Genomic DNA, 19313 nt, shown 5'->3' on the forward strand with positions numbered 1-19313 from the left:
TGATAGATACCTCCAGCAGGACAGCATCCCCTAACACCACAATGGGATGTCAGTGCAATATCAGCCCAGACAGAAAAGTAGCACTTCATTAGTCACCAGCCCCACCTTAAAACAGCGAGGTGGCCCTTGCAGATCTCCTGTCCTAGTTCTGGTCTAACCTAACCATATTCAGCTTTCAGATGTGTTAGGGTCACACCCCGCGGCCACGTCTCTGACAGGTCAAAGCAGCTGAAGTTCTATGGCACATGAGATTCTTCTAAGCTCTCCAGGGACAAGCAGCAATCTACTAATGGAAGGAAAATGTTCTCAAGCAACGTAACCGGGAGTTCTCCTTTGCCTCTGATTGCTTCGCATCCTTCAGGGATGTGTTCCTGTCTGACTGACGCTTGCCATGGCTGCTGCACTGACTTGCCTCTAGCTGATTAAATCTCTAGGAGGTGAGAGCTGGAGTGTGATTTCTAAGCTACGTGCAGCGATCAGGGCTGCTTTAGCCCTAGCAAAGTTTCTACTTTTAAAGGAATCTTAACCTTAGGATGCTGGGGATGAGTCTGCAAATTCATCTGTAAGTTCATGCAGCTGCTGGATCCCACCATGATCCCCCACCCATACCTCCTGGCAACAAACTGCCAAATCCTTCCTGTAATGAGGTCCTTGATCTTCTAACCAGCTGCCTTAACCCTCTTTCTAAAATCCTGGACATCCACCCAGGTTCCAACCTCCCAGCTGCCAGAACGATCACTTACATGTGCAGGCCTGACTTATCCAGAGAGGTACCCTGACTCTGCATTAGCTGTCTAACCTGCCACCAAATGCCCCTCCTCAAGGCAAGACCACACTTCACTTCCAAATCCAGATCCTCCTAGCCCCCTATTGTACCAGCCACCAGAATCCTCCTTCTACCTGCTCCCAAGGGATGCACCCCCTGGCCAGGTGTCACCCACCTGGAAATCAGGAAGCATTCAAAGGGGTTAAGATTCCTTTTGCTAGGCACGAGCATGTGATGAGTTAATGGCCTTAGGTGTCTGCACCAAGGAAAGGGTTACAAGTTAAACATGTACCTTCCATGTTCCTATTGTGTCTAGTTGGGAGCTAAATACCTTGCACTTCTGGTCAGGCCAGGCCCACACACAGGGCTAGGCTAGGAACAGAGAGGATAGTCAGCCAGCTGAGAATGCTTCTCCTCTCTGTGAGAGGAGGGGGTCTTAGCCCTGGTCTACACTGGGGGGGATTGATCTAAGTTACGCGACGTCAGTTACGTGAATAACGTAGCTGAAGTTGACGTACTTAGATCGGCTTACCGTGGTGTCTCCACAGGGGGGACTCGACTGCTGCCACTCCCCCATCGACTCTGCCTGCGCCTTTCGTGGCCCCAGAGTACGGGAATGGACGGGGGAGCGCTCGGGGTCGATTTATTGTGTGTGGGTCTCAGGACACTAGAGAGACAAGGTAGGGGAGGTCATATCTTTGATTGGCCCAACTTCTGTTGGTGAGAGAGACCAGCTTTTGAGCCACGCAGAGCTCTTCTTCAGGTCCGGGGAGGTACGCCGGGGGTCACAGCTCAGCAAGGTGGAGCAGATTGTTTAACCTAAGGAGTTAGCACATATTCTAAGGGATGCTCAGAGCACCTTTCCCAGACCTGAGGAAGAGCTCTGTGTAGCTCGAAAGCTTGTCTCTGACACCAACAGAAGTTGGGCCAATAAAAGATATGACCTCCCCCACCTTGTCTCTCTAATATTCTGGGACCCACACATGACTGCAGCAACACTGCCTATGACAGAGAAAGGGTCTGTAAGTCTTGAATTAGGTGGGGATGGGAACTATGCTACTTTCATACTGAGTTCCAGGCTCAAGGTACCAGCCACACAGAGCTGGGAATTTTGCATGGATTCTGCCTTCAGTTACTTTCCATCCTCTCCTCCTCTGCCTCAGCCTGGAACCAATGCTGAGAATGCAGGGGAGCTGTCTGGCAGCAGCAGACAGGCCTCTTGGTTGCTACTTGGAGTGGGCCCCCATGGAGCGATGCAGCCAGATTCCCCCCCGCCCCTCGCATCCAACTCCCCAAGAATACAGCCCTGACCATCCCATCATGTTTGGGTCAGGTGGAGAGACCAGTTGGCCAATAACCCAGTTCCCCATACCACTGGGTCGGGACAAAAATGGGACAGGGGGCTGCTTTGTTAACTGGTGGGTTAGCCCCTCTCCCCAAGTTCTTAGGGTACCAATACACCTCGGGCTGGACTTTGGCCACACATCCACCTTGTAAGCTCCTCGGGGCAGCTATGTGTCTTTGTCTGTGTATTCAACAACAGTGGAGGGCATGTCACCAGCACTAGAGGAATAATAATGTCCCCCAGGCCTTGCCCCTGCTTTGGGGATGTGAGCCTGAATCCCAGTGAAAGGCTAACATCCGATTCTCAGCCCCGTCACTCAGCACAAAGCAAATAAGCTTTTAATAAAACCCACATGCCTCAAAGGCAGAGGAATAAAGGGAAAGAGGAAAACAATCTTCTTAGCTTAAATGTGACCAGTCCCTCCCCGGTGGAAGCTCCTCGCAGGGGGTGGAGTTAAGCCACGGAGGCATTTGCCTCATGATTTTAAAAATGCCAGTTGCCATGGCCACTGGAAACGGCTGCTTATTTGACATCATTTCTAGAACATCCGTTGCCGTCGGGAGGGAATGTGGATTTTTAAAAGCATGTCACGACTTTTCTTCGGTTTTGTTTTTTCAGGAGCTGTTTGTTCCTCCCAAGAGCAGAGATAAATGCCACGGAAGCGTGGGGGTGGCAGCCCCGGGGAAGATGAAAGGGAATAATGCAGCTGTCTGCTTGCAAAACTGCTTACCCCTGCCCGCTTTCTCCTCCTCCTGCAATACACTCCGGGATGTTCCTCCATGTTAGGGCACAGAATCATTCCAGAGTTTCTCTCTTTTCTGAAAATTGGTTGCTAGGGGCTGATCTCCAGAGAGTGCCACACAAAAAGGGTGAGATGCTTTCATGTCTACAATCTACCCTGCATACAGCATACAGAGAAATACAGGGCTGTGTTGTCAAACAAGTGCCTGAATGGGACAGCCACATCCCACATTTGGTCATCGAAATTGGCACTTAGAGGAGGTATTTATGCACTTGCAGGTAATTTACTGGCGGTACATGCTAATTTGAACATCAGCATGTGGGCTTTGGGCATCCTGCTACAGCTCCCCAGTTTGAAGCCAAATGTATAGCTATATTCCTACATGTGCACATGGCAGACACATGAAATGCACACAAAGTGTGAGTACACATTTGGAAAAGATACACGCATAGGCACACACCGAGAGACACAATCACACAGATTCATATGCACGTGCACCCTCCCCTAATAATCACACACAACCCCCTTTTAGCAAACAAATCTTCGCCCACATACAAACCCACGCAAACATCATCATCACCATCCCAACAGAGCAGTAAAATCCCTCATTTATAATCAGTGCTTGGTTTGCAATCTAGCCAAATGACCCTCCTGGTCCAGAATCTAGACTGGACCCCTTAAAGGGAGAGGTGCCAGAGTCTCCATGAAGACCACTAGGAACGTTGATACCACTATTAATTTGACAGGAAGGCACTCAGATACTACTGTGAAGGGCAGCGGTATAAAACTCTGAGATAGATCAATAGATAGAAGCCCGATCCCTCACCCAGCACTGAGCTGGTTTGTGGTTCCAGCTACTACTGCTCTTGAGATACAATGGCAGCTAAATGTTTACAAAAGATAAAGCACAGTAATCAATTTGCAGAACACGCAGAGAAACTTTATTACAATTACCACATTATATGCGTGTGTATGCGTGTGTGCGCACGCACACACACGCCATTGGGCTTTGCATTGTGAACATGCAAAGGAGACATGTGCAACTGACCATCTTCTCCTGGGGTTAAAACACCCCATGTTCTGTGTCAGAACAAAGCTTCTTTTTCTCTCTGTGTGATGCTCTGCATCTCATCCCCAGAGTCGCACACGTGTGGGCCAAATCTGTCCGCGATGTAAAATGAAGAATTTGGCTCCTGGTTGTTCTATAGCCCATCTCCTTAAGACACAGCTAGGCACCAGGGCCAAATTTTCCAAACTTGGGTGCCAAATTGTAGACAGCTAAACCCTCCTTTAGCTACCTAAATCAAAGAGGGCTGATTTTCAGAGGTGCTGAACTTCTGCAAATCCCATCAAAGACAACCGGTGCTCAGCATCACTGAAAATCAGGATGCTTATTTCGGTACCTAAATATGAATTTAGACACTTATCTTTAGCCATGTAACTGTGTCCTGATTTGCAGAGCTCTGGCGCACTCACACAATCCCTTCTGGAGAGCTGTGGGGGCCCAGCACCTTTGAAAATCAGCCCCTCAGCCCCTTAGTGGTGCACATGCCGTCCCCAAAGCACATCCCTTCCCCAGTGTCAGACACATACAGGCACCTGTCCTATGTGACATGTACAAAACTGTACAGAAAAATTGCATGTTGTAATAGAAGTGAAATCTAAGGGTATCTCTCTGTAAATAGATGGCTTTTTTTTAAATATATAAATTTTAGTTTAGATCAAGTAGTAAAAGTCACTTCAGCTGGACCAGCTTCTCCTTCCCTCTGCTGAAATGGGAATATAATCCCCCACCCGCAGTTTTTGTGTGTGTGTCTCTCTCTCTTTCCCTTGAAATCACTGGAAGTACAAAATACACACAAGAGTTGCTCCCTGCCAGCTGCCCATTCAGGGAACTCTTCCCCCTTCTCAGTTTAGCAGGAGCCAGCCCATGGCTTTGATGCCAAAGTCATGAGAGTCAGGGCAGTCTTTCTCTGAGCCGGTTAGCAAGTGTGTGTGTGTGTGTGTGTGTGTGTGTGTGTGTGTGTGTGTGTGTGTGTATAAAAGAGATGGATATATGCACCAACCGGTCGAGATCATTTCAGTGTCCGCTCAGAAGAAGATCAGGGGAAAGGGCCAGGTCAGAGCCGGTGCCCGTACTCGGATGGCAGGAGTGAAGGAGTGTTAACGGCAGGCAGGGCAGGTCAGTCTACCTGTGCGTGAGCCCCGCCAGCCCGCGGGGCCGGCTGACTGCTGTCCGCTTCCAGCGATCTGCCTCTCCTCGGCTGCAAAGGCAGCAGCCAGGGGAACCGGGCAGGGGCCCAGCTGCAGGTGGCGTTTCCAGCCTCCTTCTGCCCAGCCTCACCCCAGCCAGGCGGGCCCTTCTGCCACGGCAGCGGGGCTGTCTCTAGCCTCCGGGCCTCAGCAGCCCGACCAGCAGGGTCCCTCCCGAGCGGGCTTCCAGGGCGCCGGGGAACGGAGGCTCCAGCCCCTCATCTCTCGGGCTAACGTCAGCACCTCGGCCCGCTCCCGGCGCTGCGGGGCGCCGGCGCACGGAGCCGCCGGCTTGCCGCCGCCGCCGCCGGAGGGCGCCGGGTAGCGGGAGCCGCCCAGGTTCTCCTCCCCGCCCTCCTCCTCCTCCAGGATGGAGCTGAGCCGGCGGGCGCCGCGGCTGCGGTCGGCGCGGGGCCGGTAGGGGCACTGCCCGTTGAGCAGCTTGCGGGCGGGCACCCGCGGCACGACGGAGTCGCCCAGGCGCTGGCGCTGCAGGCGCCGGGAGTCGTTGAGCCTCTGCAGGCGCTTGAAGTCGCTGAAGGCGGCGCTGGCCGTCTGGCGGAGCAGCCGCGCCACGGCCCGCGCCGTCTCCGCCTTGGCCAGCAGCGCGGCGTGGCAGCGCAGCACCACGGCCTTGTTCTTCACCTGGTGCCGGTAGACCCAGGCCAGGAGCTTGGGGTGCCGGCCGTCGGCCGCGCAGTGGGTGATGCGGGGCAGCAGGTAGGCATGGCCCGGCCGCCGCCCGCCGGCGCCGCCCCGCGCCTCGCAGGGGGCCATGCGGATGCCGTGCGCCCCCAGCGTCAGCTTCACCTTGGTGCCGCTGGCCCCGCCGTCGCTCTTGGCCCAGATCTTGCCCACCGCCTCGTCCGTGCAGCCCTCGCCCTTGGCCTGCAGCGTGACCGCGTTGCCCAGGTACCAGGCCGTGTAGGTAGGGTCCTCCTGGTTCAGCTCCACCTTGTGCCGCCGGCTGCGGAACACGCTGCCCAGCCGCTCCAGCGGGCACTCGGGCAGCAGGTCCGGGCAGGAGCGCAGGAAGCTGGAGAGCAGGGAGGCGTAGCTCAGCCCCGGGCCCAGGCTCTTCGCTTTGCCCCGGCGCTCCGCTTCCACCAGCACGAATTTGTTCCTGCGCCAGGGCAGCATCGCGGCTCTGCAAGGGGGAGGGTAAGAGGCTGGAGAGGCAGCGGGACCCGGTCCTGGCCGGCAATCGCTGCCTTCCCCCGGCGCAGGGAAGGGGCTTTCCTCCGAGCCCACCGGGAGGGGCCCCGATCCCGCGGCTCCTCCCCGAGCCATTGTTCCGCCCCACCCCCTCCGGGAGATGCCCCGGTCCCTACCCCACTGCACCGCCTGGAGAAGTCCCGATCCCTACCCCACTGCACCGCCTGGAGATGCCCCGGTCCCTACCTCACTGCACCTCCCGGAGAAGTCCCGATCCCTACCCCACTGCACCGCCTGGAGATGCCCCGGTCCCTACCCCACTGCACCGCCTGGAGATGCCCCGGTCCTTACCCCACTGCACCTCCCGGAGAAGTCCCGATCCCTACCCCACTGCACCGCCTGGAGATGCCCCGGTCCCTACCCCACTGCACCGCCTGGAATGGCCCCGATCCCTACCCCACTGCACCGCCTGGAGATGTCCCGATCCCTACCCCACTGCACCGCCTGGAGATGCCCCGATCCCTACCCCACTGCACCGCCTGGAATGGCCCCGATCCCTACCCCACTGCACCGCCTGGAGATGTCCCGATCCCTACCCCACTGCACCGCCTGGAGATGCCCTGGTCCCTACCCCACTGCACCGCCCGGAGAAGTCCCGATCCCTACCCCACTGCACCGCCTGGAGATGCCCTGGTCCCTACCCCACTGCACCGCCTGGAGATGCCCCGGTCCCTACCCCACTGCACCGACTGGAGATGCCCCGGTCCCTACCCCACTGCACCGCCTGGAATGGCCCCGGTCCCTACCCCACTGCACCGCCTGGAATGGCCCCGATCCCTACCCCACTGCACCGCCTGGAGATGCCCCGATCCCTACCCCATTGCACCGACTGGAGATGCCCCGTCCCTACCCCACTGCATCGCCTGGAATGGCCCCGGTCCCTACCCTACGGCATCTCCTGGAGATGCCCCGTCCCTACCCCACTGCAGAGTGCTGGGAGTGCCCCTCCCTCTGCCCTGCCCCACTGCAAATGGATGGATTTGCCCCTCTCTCAGCCCCCCCCTACGCCCGCCCACTCTCCTGCATTTGGGCGGGTGCCCCTGTCCCGCTGTCTTTACCCCACTGCTGCTGGAGGGAGATGCGCCGATCCCGATCGCCCTGTCCCGCTGCGGGCTCCGGCTCCCGGTCCCGCGGCTTCTCCTGCCCTGACAGCACTGAGGAGAGGATGCGGGGATTCATCCCCTGCCGGTGCGTGTGCTGCTCCCCCTCCCGGGCGGCTCCATCAGCCCACCGCGCACACACATGCAGCCACACACGCGCACAGCAGCCCAGAGCTCTCACATAGACACACACACACACCAGCCCAGAGCGCTCTGTCTCTCCCATACACACAGAACAGCCCAGAACTCACACACACACACACACCAGCCCAGAACGCTGTCTCTCTCACACACACAGAACAGCCCAGAACTCACACACACACACAGAGCAGCCCAGAGCGCTGTCTCTCTCACACACACACAGTGGCTCAGAGCTCGCTCACACACCACACGTGCGCACACACACACACACATATACACAGAGAGATCAGCCCAGAGGACACACACACACACACACACACACACACACACACGCAGCGGCTCAGAGCTCGCTCAAATGCACGCACGCACACACACAGTGGCTCAGAGCTTGCTCACTCACACACACACATATACACACACAGAGATCAGCCCAGAGCTCACACACACACACACCAGCTCAGAGCTCACCCACAGGGAGACCACTTTTCCCACAGCCTCACCTGGGCCATTTCTGCAATGCCCATCAGCCATGGGGCTGCCTCCCAAGCAGATACCCGCCTGGCTCTTGGCTACACATTGCTTTGGCCATGGGGATGTGACTGGGTGAGGTGTGTTCCTTGCACTCACAATTCTGAGCACTCACAAAATCAGAGAGATGCCAAGGACGTTTGCCATAGCAACCTTAGCTGAGGCCTGTGGTGTCTAAGTACTAGAGAGCCCAGGGTTCCTCTGTCCGGGGCGGGGGTGGGGGGAGAGAAATCAGTGCTGTGGTCCACTCAAAGCAAAAGAACCTAGAATTAGCCCACGGTGGGAAAACAAATATTTACCCTGCCACGTACACCCGGGGTCAGTGCTGTGGGATTTTCATACCAGCTTGCTAGTGCTGGTTTCAAAGATGCTGGTGGCAAACATGTCATGGGTGCTTAAAGACAGGCAATTGCATCAATATTTAGGCAGGTAAATAAGTGGCTACTGAGCACCCGCAAAATCAGGTGACTTATTCCAGGCCTAAAGGTGCATCTCGGCACCCACGTTTGGAAATTTGATTTTTTTTGGCACAGCTCCAAAGCACAAAGGCCATTGTCATCGCTTGTACAGTGCTCTCCATCTTCGAAGCACTTGGCGAACATTTATCATCGCAACAAACCAAGGGGGTAGGTAAATTTCAGGATCCTGTTTTACAGATGGGGAAACTAAGGCAGAGCGGGTGGAAATGACTTGCCCAAGGCCTCAGAAGGATCAGAGATTAACTCACGAGTTCCTAACCCCCATCTGTGCTCAGATCATGCCTCTTAGCCCAGCTCACGGAATACCATAAATCTTGGCTCAATTGTAATTTTCTTTTTGTGAGTTTCTAATAGCCTTTGAATATTATTTCAATGAAATATTTATGGCTGTTGATGAGTATGGAGTTAGGGTTTCCAAGTGTCCGGTTTTTGACCAGCACACCTGGTCGAAAAGGGACCCTGGCGGCTCCAGTCAGCATTGTGGACTGGGATATTAAAAGTCTGATTGGTGGCACAGTGGGGCTGGCAGGCTCCCTGCCTGGCTCTGCGCGGCTCCTGGGAAGCGGCCGGCATGTCCGGCTCCTAGGTGGAGGGGCAGCCAGGGGGGCTCCGCGTGCTGTCCCCGCTCCTCGCCCGCAGGCACAGCTCCCATTGGCTGTGTCAGGCCACGAGCGCTCCAGCTGGAGTTGGCTGTTGAGGGGCCATGGCATGCGAAGCTCCTACTGCTGCCCACTTCTCGCACTCCTGTGGCTGGCCTCCAGCTGCAGTGCGTGCCCCTGCGGCTACCCTGTGCTCGGTCACACCATTGCCGGCATCAGGAGTTCGAGGTATCCCTGTCTTCGAGTGATGCAAGGGGCTCTGGGAATGGGGCTGCTGAAGGACCTCCCAAAGCCCACACCTCCTCCCACGTCCCAACTCTCTGTCCCAGCACTCAGCCCCCTCCTGCACTCCGAAGTGCTCGGCCCCAGCCTTGAGCCCCCTCCTGCACCCCAAACCCCTCATCCGCAGCCCCACCCCAGAGCCCACACATGCAGCTGGAGCCCTCACCCCTCCCACACCCCAATCCAGAGCCCCCTCCTGCACCCTGAACCCTCATTTCTGGCCCCACCCCAGAACCTGCACCCCCAGCCCAGAGCCCATACCTCCTCCCACATCCCAACTCCCTGCCCCATCCTGGAGCCCCCTCCCACACTCTGAAACCCTCAGCCCCATGCCCCCAGTCCAGAGCCCGCTCCTGCACCCCAAACACCTCATCCCTGGCCCCACCCCTGAGCCTGCACCCCCAGCCTGAGCCCTCAACCCCCTCCTACATCCTAACCCCAACCCCCTGCCCCAACCTGGAGCCTCCTCCCATATCCTAAACCCTCAGCCTCACCTCCTAGCCCGGAGCCCCCTCCTGCACCCCAAACCCCCCATCCCTGGCCCAACCCCAGAGCCTGCACCCCCAGCCGGAGCCTTCACCCCATCCCATACCCCAACCTCCTGCCCCAGCCCGGTGAAAGTGAGCGAGTGAGTGAGGGTGGGGGAGAGTGAGCGAGGGAGGGAGGGAGGATGGGGTAAGCGGGGGCTGGGGCCTCAGTGAAGGGGCAGGGCCTCAGAGAAGGGGCGGGGTCTCAGGGAAGGGGCGGGGCAAGGGTGTTTGGTTTTCTGCCATTAGAAAGTTGGCTAGCCTAGATGACATACAGAAGGTGTGTGCGTGCCTGTATGGCTATGTGTGTATGTGTCAAGTGTACATGAAAGAGTGAAGGTGAATTGTGTCTGTCCATGCTGGAGGCTGTGTGTACACATAGTGTATTGTTTGACACCAGCACATCTTGTAAATATTGCAGACGTTGTTCACTCCAGAAATAATTCAGGTTTCATCAGAACTGGCAAGGAGACTAGGTGAGGCCTAATTCTCATTTACATTAAGGCCCTTTTGCACTGAAAGGGACCTTAGTGTAAATGAGAATCAGGCCCTCAGTGTTCCTGAGAACTGTGACGTGTGTGGTTGCGAGAGCAATGCTGTCATGCTCTGTGTGCACGTGCGTGTGACGGTGAGTGGGGGAGTCAGGAATCTGACACACAATTGCCTGCTGGAAGCCAGAGCTGCAGTTTCAGCTTGGTAGCTCTCTGTGCTGTGGTCCTGGATGAGTGCAAGGATGGGTTCGGCTCCTGGATTTGAGCCATAAGACCCCTTGCAACCAACTAGAGAGCTGCTGCCTGACAACATTTAGGCTACATCTGCACTGTGATCTAGGGGTGTGATTCCCAGCTCGCGTACACCTGCTCGTGCTAGCGTGAGGAGAGCTAGTGCAAGTATAAATAGTAGCTGACAGATCCTGGCCGGCGGCCGGCGGGATCGAACCGCAGACCCCTGGAGCTTAGTGCACGAGCCTCTCCAGCATGAGCTAAAAGCCAGCCGTTAGCCAAGGCTGCGGAGCAGACTCGTTTCTCGCTCGCTCTCGAAGTGGTCGCGGTGCCACTAAATGGGACAGAGCTCCACACCCAGGTGGCGTGTGGGTTACAGCACCACAGAGAGTGGCTGGACGGCTCAGCCGTGCCAGGTGAAACCCAGCTGACCCCTGGGGGTCTGTGTTTCAGCCGTGCCACCACGGTTGCTGCCCATGCTACCCTGGCGACACGGCTAGTGATTCTGGTGCTAGCTCTCAACAAGCTGGCACGAGTACATGTGTGCGAGCTGGGAATCACACCTCTAGCCCAGCGTGTGCAGGTAGCCTCAGACGTATGCCAGCCCCCCCCTTTGACGGGGAGGCCTGATTTACACTTAAAACATAGGCTGACATAGCTATGGCATTCGGGGGGGGTGTGAAAATCCACCCGCTAAGCACGGCAGCTACACCGAGCAACCCCCCCCAGTGTGGACACAGCTAGGTGGGCGGATGCATTCCTCCTCCAGCCTACCTACCGTCTCTGGGGGAGCTGGAGTTAGTACACTCACCACAGGGGTGCTTCCATTGTAGCAACTTCCCAGTGGAGCCTACACCACAGGGTTACCGTCGCAGCCCCGTCGCTATGCCACTGTAAGCCCTGGAGCATAGACAAGCCTTTAAGGAAACTGATCGCTTTCCTCTCTCTCTCACACAGACACACCCACCCATGTTCTTAAACACACAAAGTCCCCCGCCTTCTGTGCTCCTCAAGGGCCGACGGGTTGGAGCTCTCTCTTGCACTGTGTTCATGGGAAGTAGTGGGGTTCCCATTCCATGTGCCCAGAGATCGAGGGTGGGGGGGGGGTCTACTTTTTATTCGTCTTATCCTTATTTATTATTCGTATCACTATAGGGCCTAGGAGCCCCAATCATGCCCCAGGACCCTTCCGTGCAAACACAGAACAAGTCTGACCTCTGCCACTGACTCTCTGAGTGACCTTTGGAAAGTCAGCTAATTTCTCCATGCCTTGGTTCCTCCTCTAAAATAGAGTTAATGAGATTGCCTTCATTTAAGTTGTGAGCGCTTCAGGCTATGGACCGTCTCTCACTGTGTGTGCAGGCAGCTTCTGTGGAAAGGCTCCCATTGACTTCGCTGGGCGGTTGGAGTGGGGCTCTAAATGAGAGGTCGCATGAGAAATCGTCAGGCCCATCTCTGGGCCTCGCCAGTGCTAATGCTAGGAGCGGACTCCCAGATTTCCATGGCAGCAGCTCCTCGTTCGCTGATCCTCTTGGTTTTTCATCTGCTGTTGAGCCTTCCTACTGCCAGAACTACTCTGACCAAGGCCTGGCAACGGCCTGTCTCTGCGACGGCAGTGGGGGAGACTGGACAGGGTTCATTAGAAAAATAAGACACCTGGACCCTGCCAAGTCCCCGTTAATGAAGTTAAGATTTAATATTCATTAGCTCTGCCGTGCTTGTTCATCATGAAGATGACTCCTTGATTTGTAACCTCACTTCAGGAGGGTGTTAAAACATGACCACATAATCCTACTGCCGCCATAAACACCAGAAATGGAGTTAGCAGGATGATGGTCAGAGGTGAGGGAGGGCCAGGCGGACATTTTACCGAGGAGACTCAGCTGTTTGTGAGTTTTCAGTCCTGCAGTAAATCCTCAGGCCTTTGGAATTCAGCTGCTTCTTTCTTAGCAATTGTTTCCTCTCCTTCTCTCTTTACTGCAATGGGTCGCTCTGGAAGGAATGGACAAAGCATAGGTATGATGCAGAGGAATGGAGCCGTGCCCAGGAGCCTGCTTTACCTTCCACAGGATTCAGACAATCCATCTGATTTTCTGCAAGGTACCTGTTGTTATTGGAAGGAGCCTGGTCTAGGGACAGCGTAAGGTTGGGTGCACTACCCAGATGCTCAGGTACCGGGGTGATAGGGTTCTGAGATCACTGTCCTGAGCGTGGGATGAATGGAAAGAAAGAAAGAAAGAAAGAGAGAAAGAAAGAAAGAAAGAAAGAAAGAAAGGCTTGGATAAAATATGAACACTCCTCCCACATTCAATCTTCACCCATTTTAGGACTAAACCATAATTGATCTTCAAAAGTGGAGAGACGCGCATAGGTGGGAGAAGTATGCATCCGATGAAGTGAGCTGTAGCTCACGAAAGCTTATGCTCAAATAAATTGGTTAGTCTCTAAGGTGCGACAAGTACTCCTTTTCTTTTTGCAAATACAGACTAACACAGCTGTTACTCTGAAACCTGTCATAGGTGGGAGAGTGGTTCAAGGAAGAAGAAGGAGAAAAGAGAACTTGTGGTGGGAGTGGAAAGGAGCAGAAATGTAGCATCAGAGAAAAGAGTTAGGAACTCTGCACCCTCTACACTTACGGTGGCTGGTGCGTTCCACTTGATGCCAGAATGTGCACTGGGCCTGGGGGGCGGCTTGCCCTATAAAGTACCTCTATGATGTTATCCTATGCCATTAAGGACCTCACTGGAACGGGCAAATGGGGACGGGAAGATGGATTGGATTTGCTGGAAAGGAATGTAGAGTTGAAAGCACTTCCTCTGCTTCTGGGCCCAGCAGTTTATTCTGAAGATCTCTGGCCTGTGTTCAGACTAGACGGTCACAACGGTCCCTTCTGGCTCTGGAATCTATGAATTTGGGAGCTCATTCTTAACATGAACAGTGCAAATGTGACAACCCACCTACCCCACGTGAGTCATCAGATGAGTTTGGATTTTCAGCACCACAACACGGACTTTTACCACTTGACTTAAAGGAGTAGCCTCATTAGCTGGTAGCAGGAATAGGCTGTTATCCTCTAATGGCCGAGCCCCTAGCAGGGGGAGCCTGACACACCCTGTGCTAGGATGGGTAACACAAACAGGCCTGCTACCAGGCTGTGTTTATTTCAGCCCCAGAGCCGTCTCACGGAAAGGAGAAGATCGCAAAAGAGGGACTATCAGATAATGAAATAAGCCTCTGAGCTGCAGGATGAGTTTGGCAGGATCCTTTATGCTTATCAGGTTTCAGCTCTCTTTCGTTCCATTGTCCCGATGACAGGGCAAAGGCATCGCCTCACTCTGCGGTTCGAGCCTGAGACATAATCCCCCTAAGAACCCTTTTGAAACATCACACCGGGAACAGCAGCATTTTAACAGGACCAAAGTCTGGGGAAAAGGGATTTCTGAGTCCTCGCTAAGCACCTCAGTGGGTGTCAAGCATCCCTCACGCCCCTCCCAAGGATGGTGGGTTGGGAGGGCTGGACGGTCAAGGCAGAGCTGCTAATCTGCAAACCCTTGCTGTCGCACAGAAAAGGCACATAGCTCGCTGCTTCTTCATGAAGCAACATTGCCCAGCAGCTCTCCTCAGCCACGGGGCAATTACCGATGAGAGATCTGGCCCGGGTGATGCTGACAGGCACCGGGGGCATGTGCTCCTTCACGGGACGTGCAGCGCAGCCAGCCAGGGCCTGCGGCTATCCCTTCAAATCAGATCTAGGGGAGGCGAAGGAGGTGGTGAGAAGCAGCCCCCTAACGAGCAATGAGTGTCTCACACCAAGCCAGCAGGGCTGCTCAGCGGTGCTTGTGACTGGCGCTGCTGCCCTGGAGGAGCCCTGGATAAAGAACATTATTCAGTGACGTCTCCCATTTCCTTCCCTTCTCTCTGCCTGCCTCGATGCCTCCCCGACACTCATGGCAGCGTGATGACCCCTGGGGCATGACAACGTTAATTACCCCCGCTGCCCGCAGCTTGGCTCTGTTCTGCTTCCTTCACGGGGAGGATGGAGGCCTTTCAAAGAGGGACGATGAATTTGACTCATCAGTGGGACTGGAGGGAGAGCCCTCTGAGTGGGATGGTGCTGGACAGCCTCTGGGGTGGATTTTCCTTCCTACATTCCACCTCCCTGGTCCCTCAGTGGTGGGGCCATTGTGCCCCACATCCTTTCTTCGTAGGAAGTTATACAGGAAGCGTGAAAAAGCCCAGCCGTGTGCACAGGGCTACCACAATGTAAGTCCCATGTGAGTGATGTTCAGGGTTTGTGCTGACTGTCTCCACAGGACAGAAGCAGGAGTGGACAGTTCATAGAAATTAATAACCAAGGGAAAGGAATAAATAACAACACTGTAACTAAGGCTACCAACCAAAATGAATCTGCTGGGCTGCAAGCGTGCCGTGGCCTTCTTCTGGATTGAATCAGCACTGCTCATCTATGTGTCAGTCCCCTGTACTACTGGCAGGTAGTGGAGATTCTCCAGAAGCAGAGGCTTCTGAGTTGCTAGCCATGTTGTCACCATAACATTCCGAACCATCTGATTGTGCAGCACAAAGACAATCTCAGTGTCCTGAATGGCATAGATTTTTTCCCCATGATACTTTGCCTTTTTCATAGTGTCTCCTATCCAAGGCTTTCAAAGATATGAATGAACTAAACTTCTCTGCCTGGGAGGGAAGCATTATTATCATCCCCATTGTCCACTCGGGGAAACAGAAATGCTCAGGGACTTGCAAAACACCATGGAGTGAATCATTGGCAGGGATGGGATTCAGACTCAGGAGCTCCTGGTTACCCAGGATGCAGGCATTTACATTGTGTTCATTGCCACCTGTATGGGCCAAACCTGAGCTCAGCCCACTAGACCACACTACCGCTGGATAGAAAACCCCCGTGCAAAGTGGTATAGGTACATCCGCGGGAACTAGAGGCAGAAGTCATTCATCCTGGATTTGGTTATGGCTGGTGCTGCCATAGATGACATCAGATCTTTGTCATCTCTGAGACATGACTCTAAAAAGCAGCTTTCAAACCCAGTCCAACATACGGTTAAAAGCTGCTGGCTCTTGTTAACAGTAAAAACCCTGGACCCATTTGTCAGGTTCCGCCCAGCTTGTAGCACCCTGTGCTGAGGGGACTGAGACACTGACCCACAGAAGGGCCCAGCAAGGATGGAAGCATCCCCATATAAGGGGCTCTTGGTATAGCCAGGAAATGTACAACTCAAGAGCACTTTTCATAGTAACTTCCTGATTCCTTTGGTGTCTTTCTGAGACCAGCTTGCCTGCCCTCTTGTAAGCATTATTTTCCCAGCATGCTTTTCTAGGGACTGTTCCTTTAAATGCAGCAGAGCCAACCAGCTGCAGGCTTAAGAAAGCTGTTTTATAGCCAGGCACTGCTTCTCCTGTTCTTCTACTTGGTAAGTTCCCTGAACTCCTTTGATGGTTTCCAGTTCCTTTTCTTGTTAATATGGCTGAGCAGAGAGCACATTCCCGCAGAGCTCTCCTCAGATGGGGGAGGGGGGAAGGAAAGATCCCCATTTTAGCAAAGTGTAAATAATTGTCGTTAAAACCAATAGGTTGGATACTTGATGGGCACCCTGAGCTCCCAAACCTGTAAAGGATGAGGCCTTTGTTCCTGTGTTTCCATTCCTGCATAAGCCAGAGGAGCCTGGCGTATCCAAACACTCACTGAGGAACTCCTGGTACTGCATATTTCCAGATGATAGTCCTTCAAAGCATTCTTCCCCAGTTGAAATCCAATTTCCTGGGGCTACAAAATCCAGGAAATTTGCATAGGACTATTGCAATGTAAATAAAGTACCAGCATGCAGCTTGCTCTCCCTTTCCCCTTCCAACACAGACATCCATCCATATACATACACACCATGTTTATACACACAAGCACCCCATTTGCATGCAAATACGCCACATCCATACATGGCACATTTGCATACACACACCCCCTATTCATGCAAACACACTGTTGTCACTCTTCCCATTCCCACCCACACTACAGATAACACCCAGGCAAGCACAGTCTCCTGCTTTCATTTCCGACAGCATATGCTATGACACCAGCAAGAATGCAATGCAGCTCTAGAATACTAGGATAAAAGAAAAGCAGCCAAAGTAATAATCAAAAATGGCTTTGTTTCTAAAGTTCCTCCTTTTAATGTGAGGGCTCTGGTTTGGAATGTGCTTTATCCTATCTGCAGCGTAAGGATGTTTAAAGGGACATTGTAGCGTCTACCAACTCAGGTCCAAAATGTAGTGGGGTTTTGTTTGTGTGTTTGCTTTTGGAGTGGGGTGGGGTTATTAAACCTAATGAAAATGCCTTGGGGGTTGAAAGGGTGACTTCATTCTCCTTCTTAAAGGTTATGAATGAACCTCCCCACAGCAGCATTGTGCTAGGTAGTCCCTGAGAGCTGGGAAGTGAAACTGACTATATACCACTATGAAACTAACCAGTCTAGTTCTACCCTCAGACCTGAGTGAAATGCAAGAATTAAACAAACACCATAAATGGTGAAAAGTACAGTACCAAAGATTGTAGAGATTCTATCGATCTGTCTGTTTGTGTCTCTAATGATCATACAATTATCTCTGTGGTATCTGAACACAAAACTTAACATTTTAATTCTCTGTGATATTATTGGTGCCAGCGCTAAGGAATCTTTATTTAATTGCTTGACTTTTATAGTGACAGGGTCTCTTTCAGCAGATTTAAAATCTCCCCCAAAGCTGGTGTTTGTTAGCTGGTTTATTTATAGATCGTACATTACTTAGGAAGCGTGGGGGTTTTTTTCCTCTCTGGTTTCTGCTTTTCTGCCTCCTGTTTGCTGCTTTTGAGTTCCCTCCCACAAGCTGCACGGGAATACATTTCTTTTTTTTTATCCTTGACATTTTGCTGTTTAACTTGATCATGGCTTAATACCGACTGCCAATCAATCACTCTGTGTGTGTCAGTCAAATCCAGGATGGCTGTCCGAGCTAGTAAGCTTGATGGCATTTCTGTGGTTTGTCTGTCTGTAATGTGATAGCTTTTTAATGCAGCACCCGATCAATTCCAGGATTTCAGGGAACATTCTAGGCCAGAATCCTATTGATCTGGGGAGAAACTGGGGAGCCGGCGAGCCCCTGCCATCTGTTTAGTACAGCCACAGCTTCAAGCTCCTCTACAGTTATCTGTGAATCAAAGAACTGGTGGTTGGTGGCTCCCCTTAACACCCTCCAGCATAACGAGACACCAGTCTCATCTCAGCCCATCCTCCCAATAGAGTTTAATATGCTGACACCCTGAATGGCTTATCCTTCCTCCCAGATCAATACAAATGTTGGGGGGAGAAATTAAGGGAGGGCAAGGGGGGGCATTCACACAGCCCCTGGCATGGGGGAGAAGAATGATATAGAGGAGGAGCAGGGGTGAGGGCACGCAGAAATCCTGGTGTGAGGGAGACTGGGAGATCCTGCTGTGGAAGAAAGGCAGGAATGCAGGGGAACACATATGGGAATGGGGGTTGACACAGAGTGGCTGGCAGGGTAGATATTGGGGAAGTAGGACTGAAAGGAAGGAAGATCGGAGGGGGCCACATGGTCAGCTTGCTGGGGGAATGGCGGGATGCCAGGAGCCCCTGCTGTGTCCAATGAGCTCCACCTGCCTAAGCTCTGAAGCGTGCAGCCCTTATTACCTACCATTGCAGGGAAAGGAGATACACCTCTCGTGGCTGCTGCATTAACTTGTACTTCCCCTGAGGGCTGCAGGACAGGCACCTTCTATAAGGATGTTGGCTGGCAAGTTCTCAGGCTTGCAGGGCTTGGGCTAAGGGGCTGTTTTAATCCAGGCTGGTGCTGCAGCCTGAGCTCTGGGACCCTCCCACCTCGCAGGATCTTAGAGCCAAGGCTCCAGCCTGAGCCTGAACGTCTACACTACACTTAAACAGCCCCTTAGCCTGAGCCATGTGAGCCCGAGTCATGCCAGCCGAGGGATTTTAATTGCCGTGTGGATGTACCTTTAGTTCTCTCCATCCCGCAGAGGGGTTGGGCTGACACAGACCTTCCTCTCAGTCATAAATAGAGTGAGCGCAGGAGGTGAAGGGGGCAATCAGAAGTAGGTTTGGCACCCAGTGGTGATTTAGTTGGTGTTGGTCCTGCTTTGAGCAGGGGGTGGGACTAGATGACCTCCTGAGGTCTCTTCCAACCCCAATATTCTATGATTCTAAACCAGTTTCCCACTGTTTGGTTCTGTGAGTTGGGCAGGTCCCTATCCTGTCATCGCTGGTGAATGAAAGACAAACGTGACTTGGGTCACAAGCGAAATGAGTTTGGCAGTCTCTGTCTAGAGGACGCTGCATGTTTGCCCAAACTGCAAAACTGCCGCTTGTCATTGATTGTCAGAATTCAAAGGAGAGGCCCGGCGTGGGAATGGGCAGGTGATGGTGATTCACTACCACGGGGAGAGCACCTTAGAAATCCACGATAGAGTGGCCGAGTCAGTGTTATGTGAGGGGAGGGGGCATCATCTTGGAGCAGCAGGAAGGCGGAAAGTTAATGGCTGAGATACATCGGAAGAGCTGCAAGGCAGGCT

The 19313-nt window shown here is 53.6% G+C and overlaps 1 protein-coding gene across 2 annotated transcripts; it reads right to left on the reverse strand.

The window, feature by feature from the left end:
- Positions 1-3825: 3825 nt before the first annotated feature.
- Positions 3826-7793, reverse strand: FAM43B (family with sequence similarity 43 member B). 2 transcript variants are annotated; one of them, XM_074975112.1, is made up of 2 exons: positions 7138-7178; positions 3826-6253 (listed from the first exon to the last, which is right to left on the reverse strand). In XM_074975112.1, exons 1-2 carry the CDS (start codon positions 7140-7142, stop codon positions 5254-5256), a joined length of 1005 nt encoding a protein of 334 aa, XP_074831213.1. In that variant the 5' UTR covers positions 7143-7178; the 3' UTR covers positions 3826-5253. The 2 variants fall into 2 exon arrangements, with proteins under 2 accessions (XP_074831213.1, XP_074831214.1); XM_074975113.1 differs by lacking the exon at positions 7138-7178 and adding an exon at positions 7380-7793 and having other exon boundaries at positions 3827-6253.
- Positions 7794-19313: the final 11520 nt, after the last annotated feature.

Source organism: Natator depressus, chromosome 18, assembly GCF_965152275.1.
Source record: "Natator depressus isolate rNatDep1 chromosome 18, rNatDep2.hap1, whole genome shotgun sequence".
NCBI classification, from domain to species: domain Eukaryota; kingdom Metazoa; phylum Chordata; order Testudines; family Cheloniidae; genus Natator; species Natator depressus.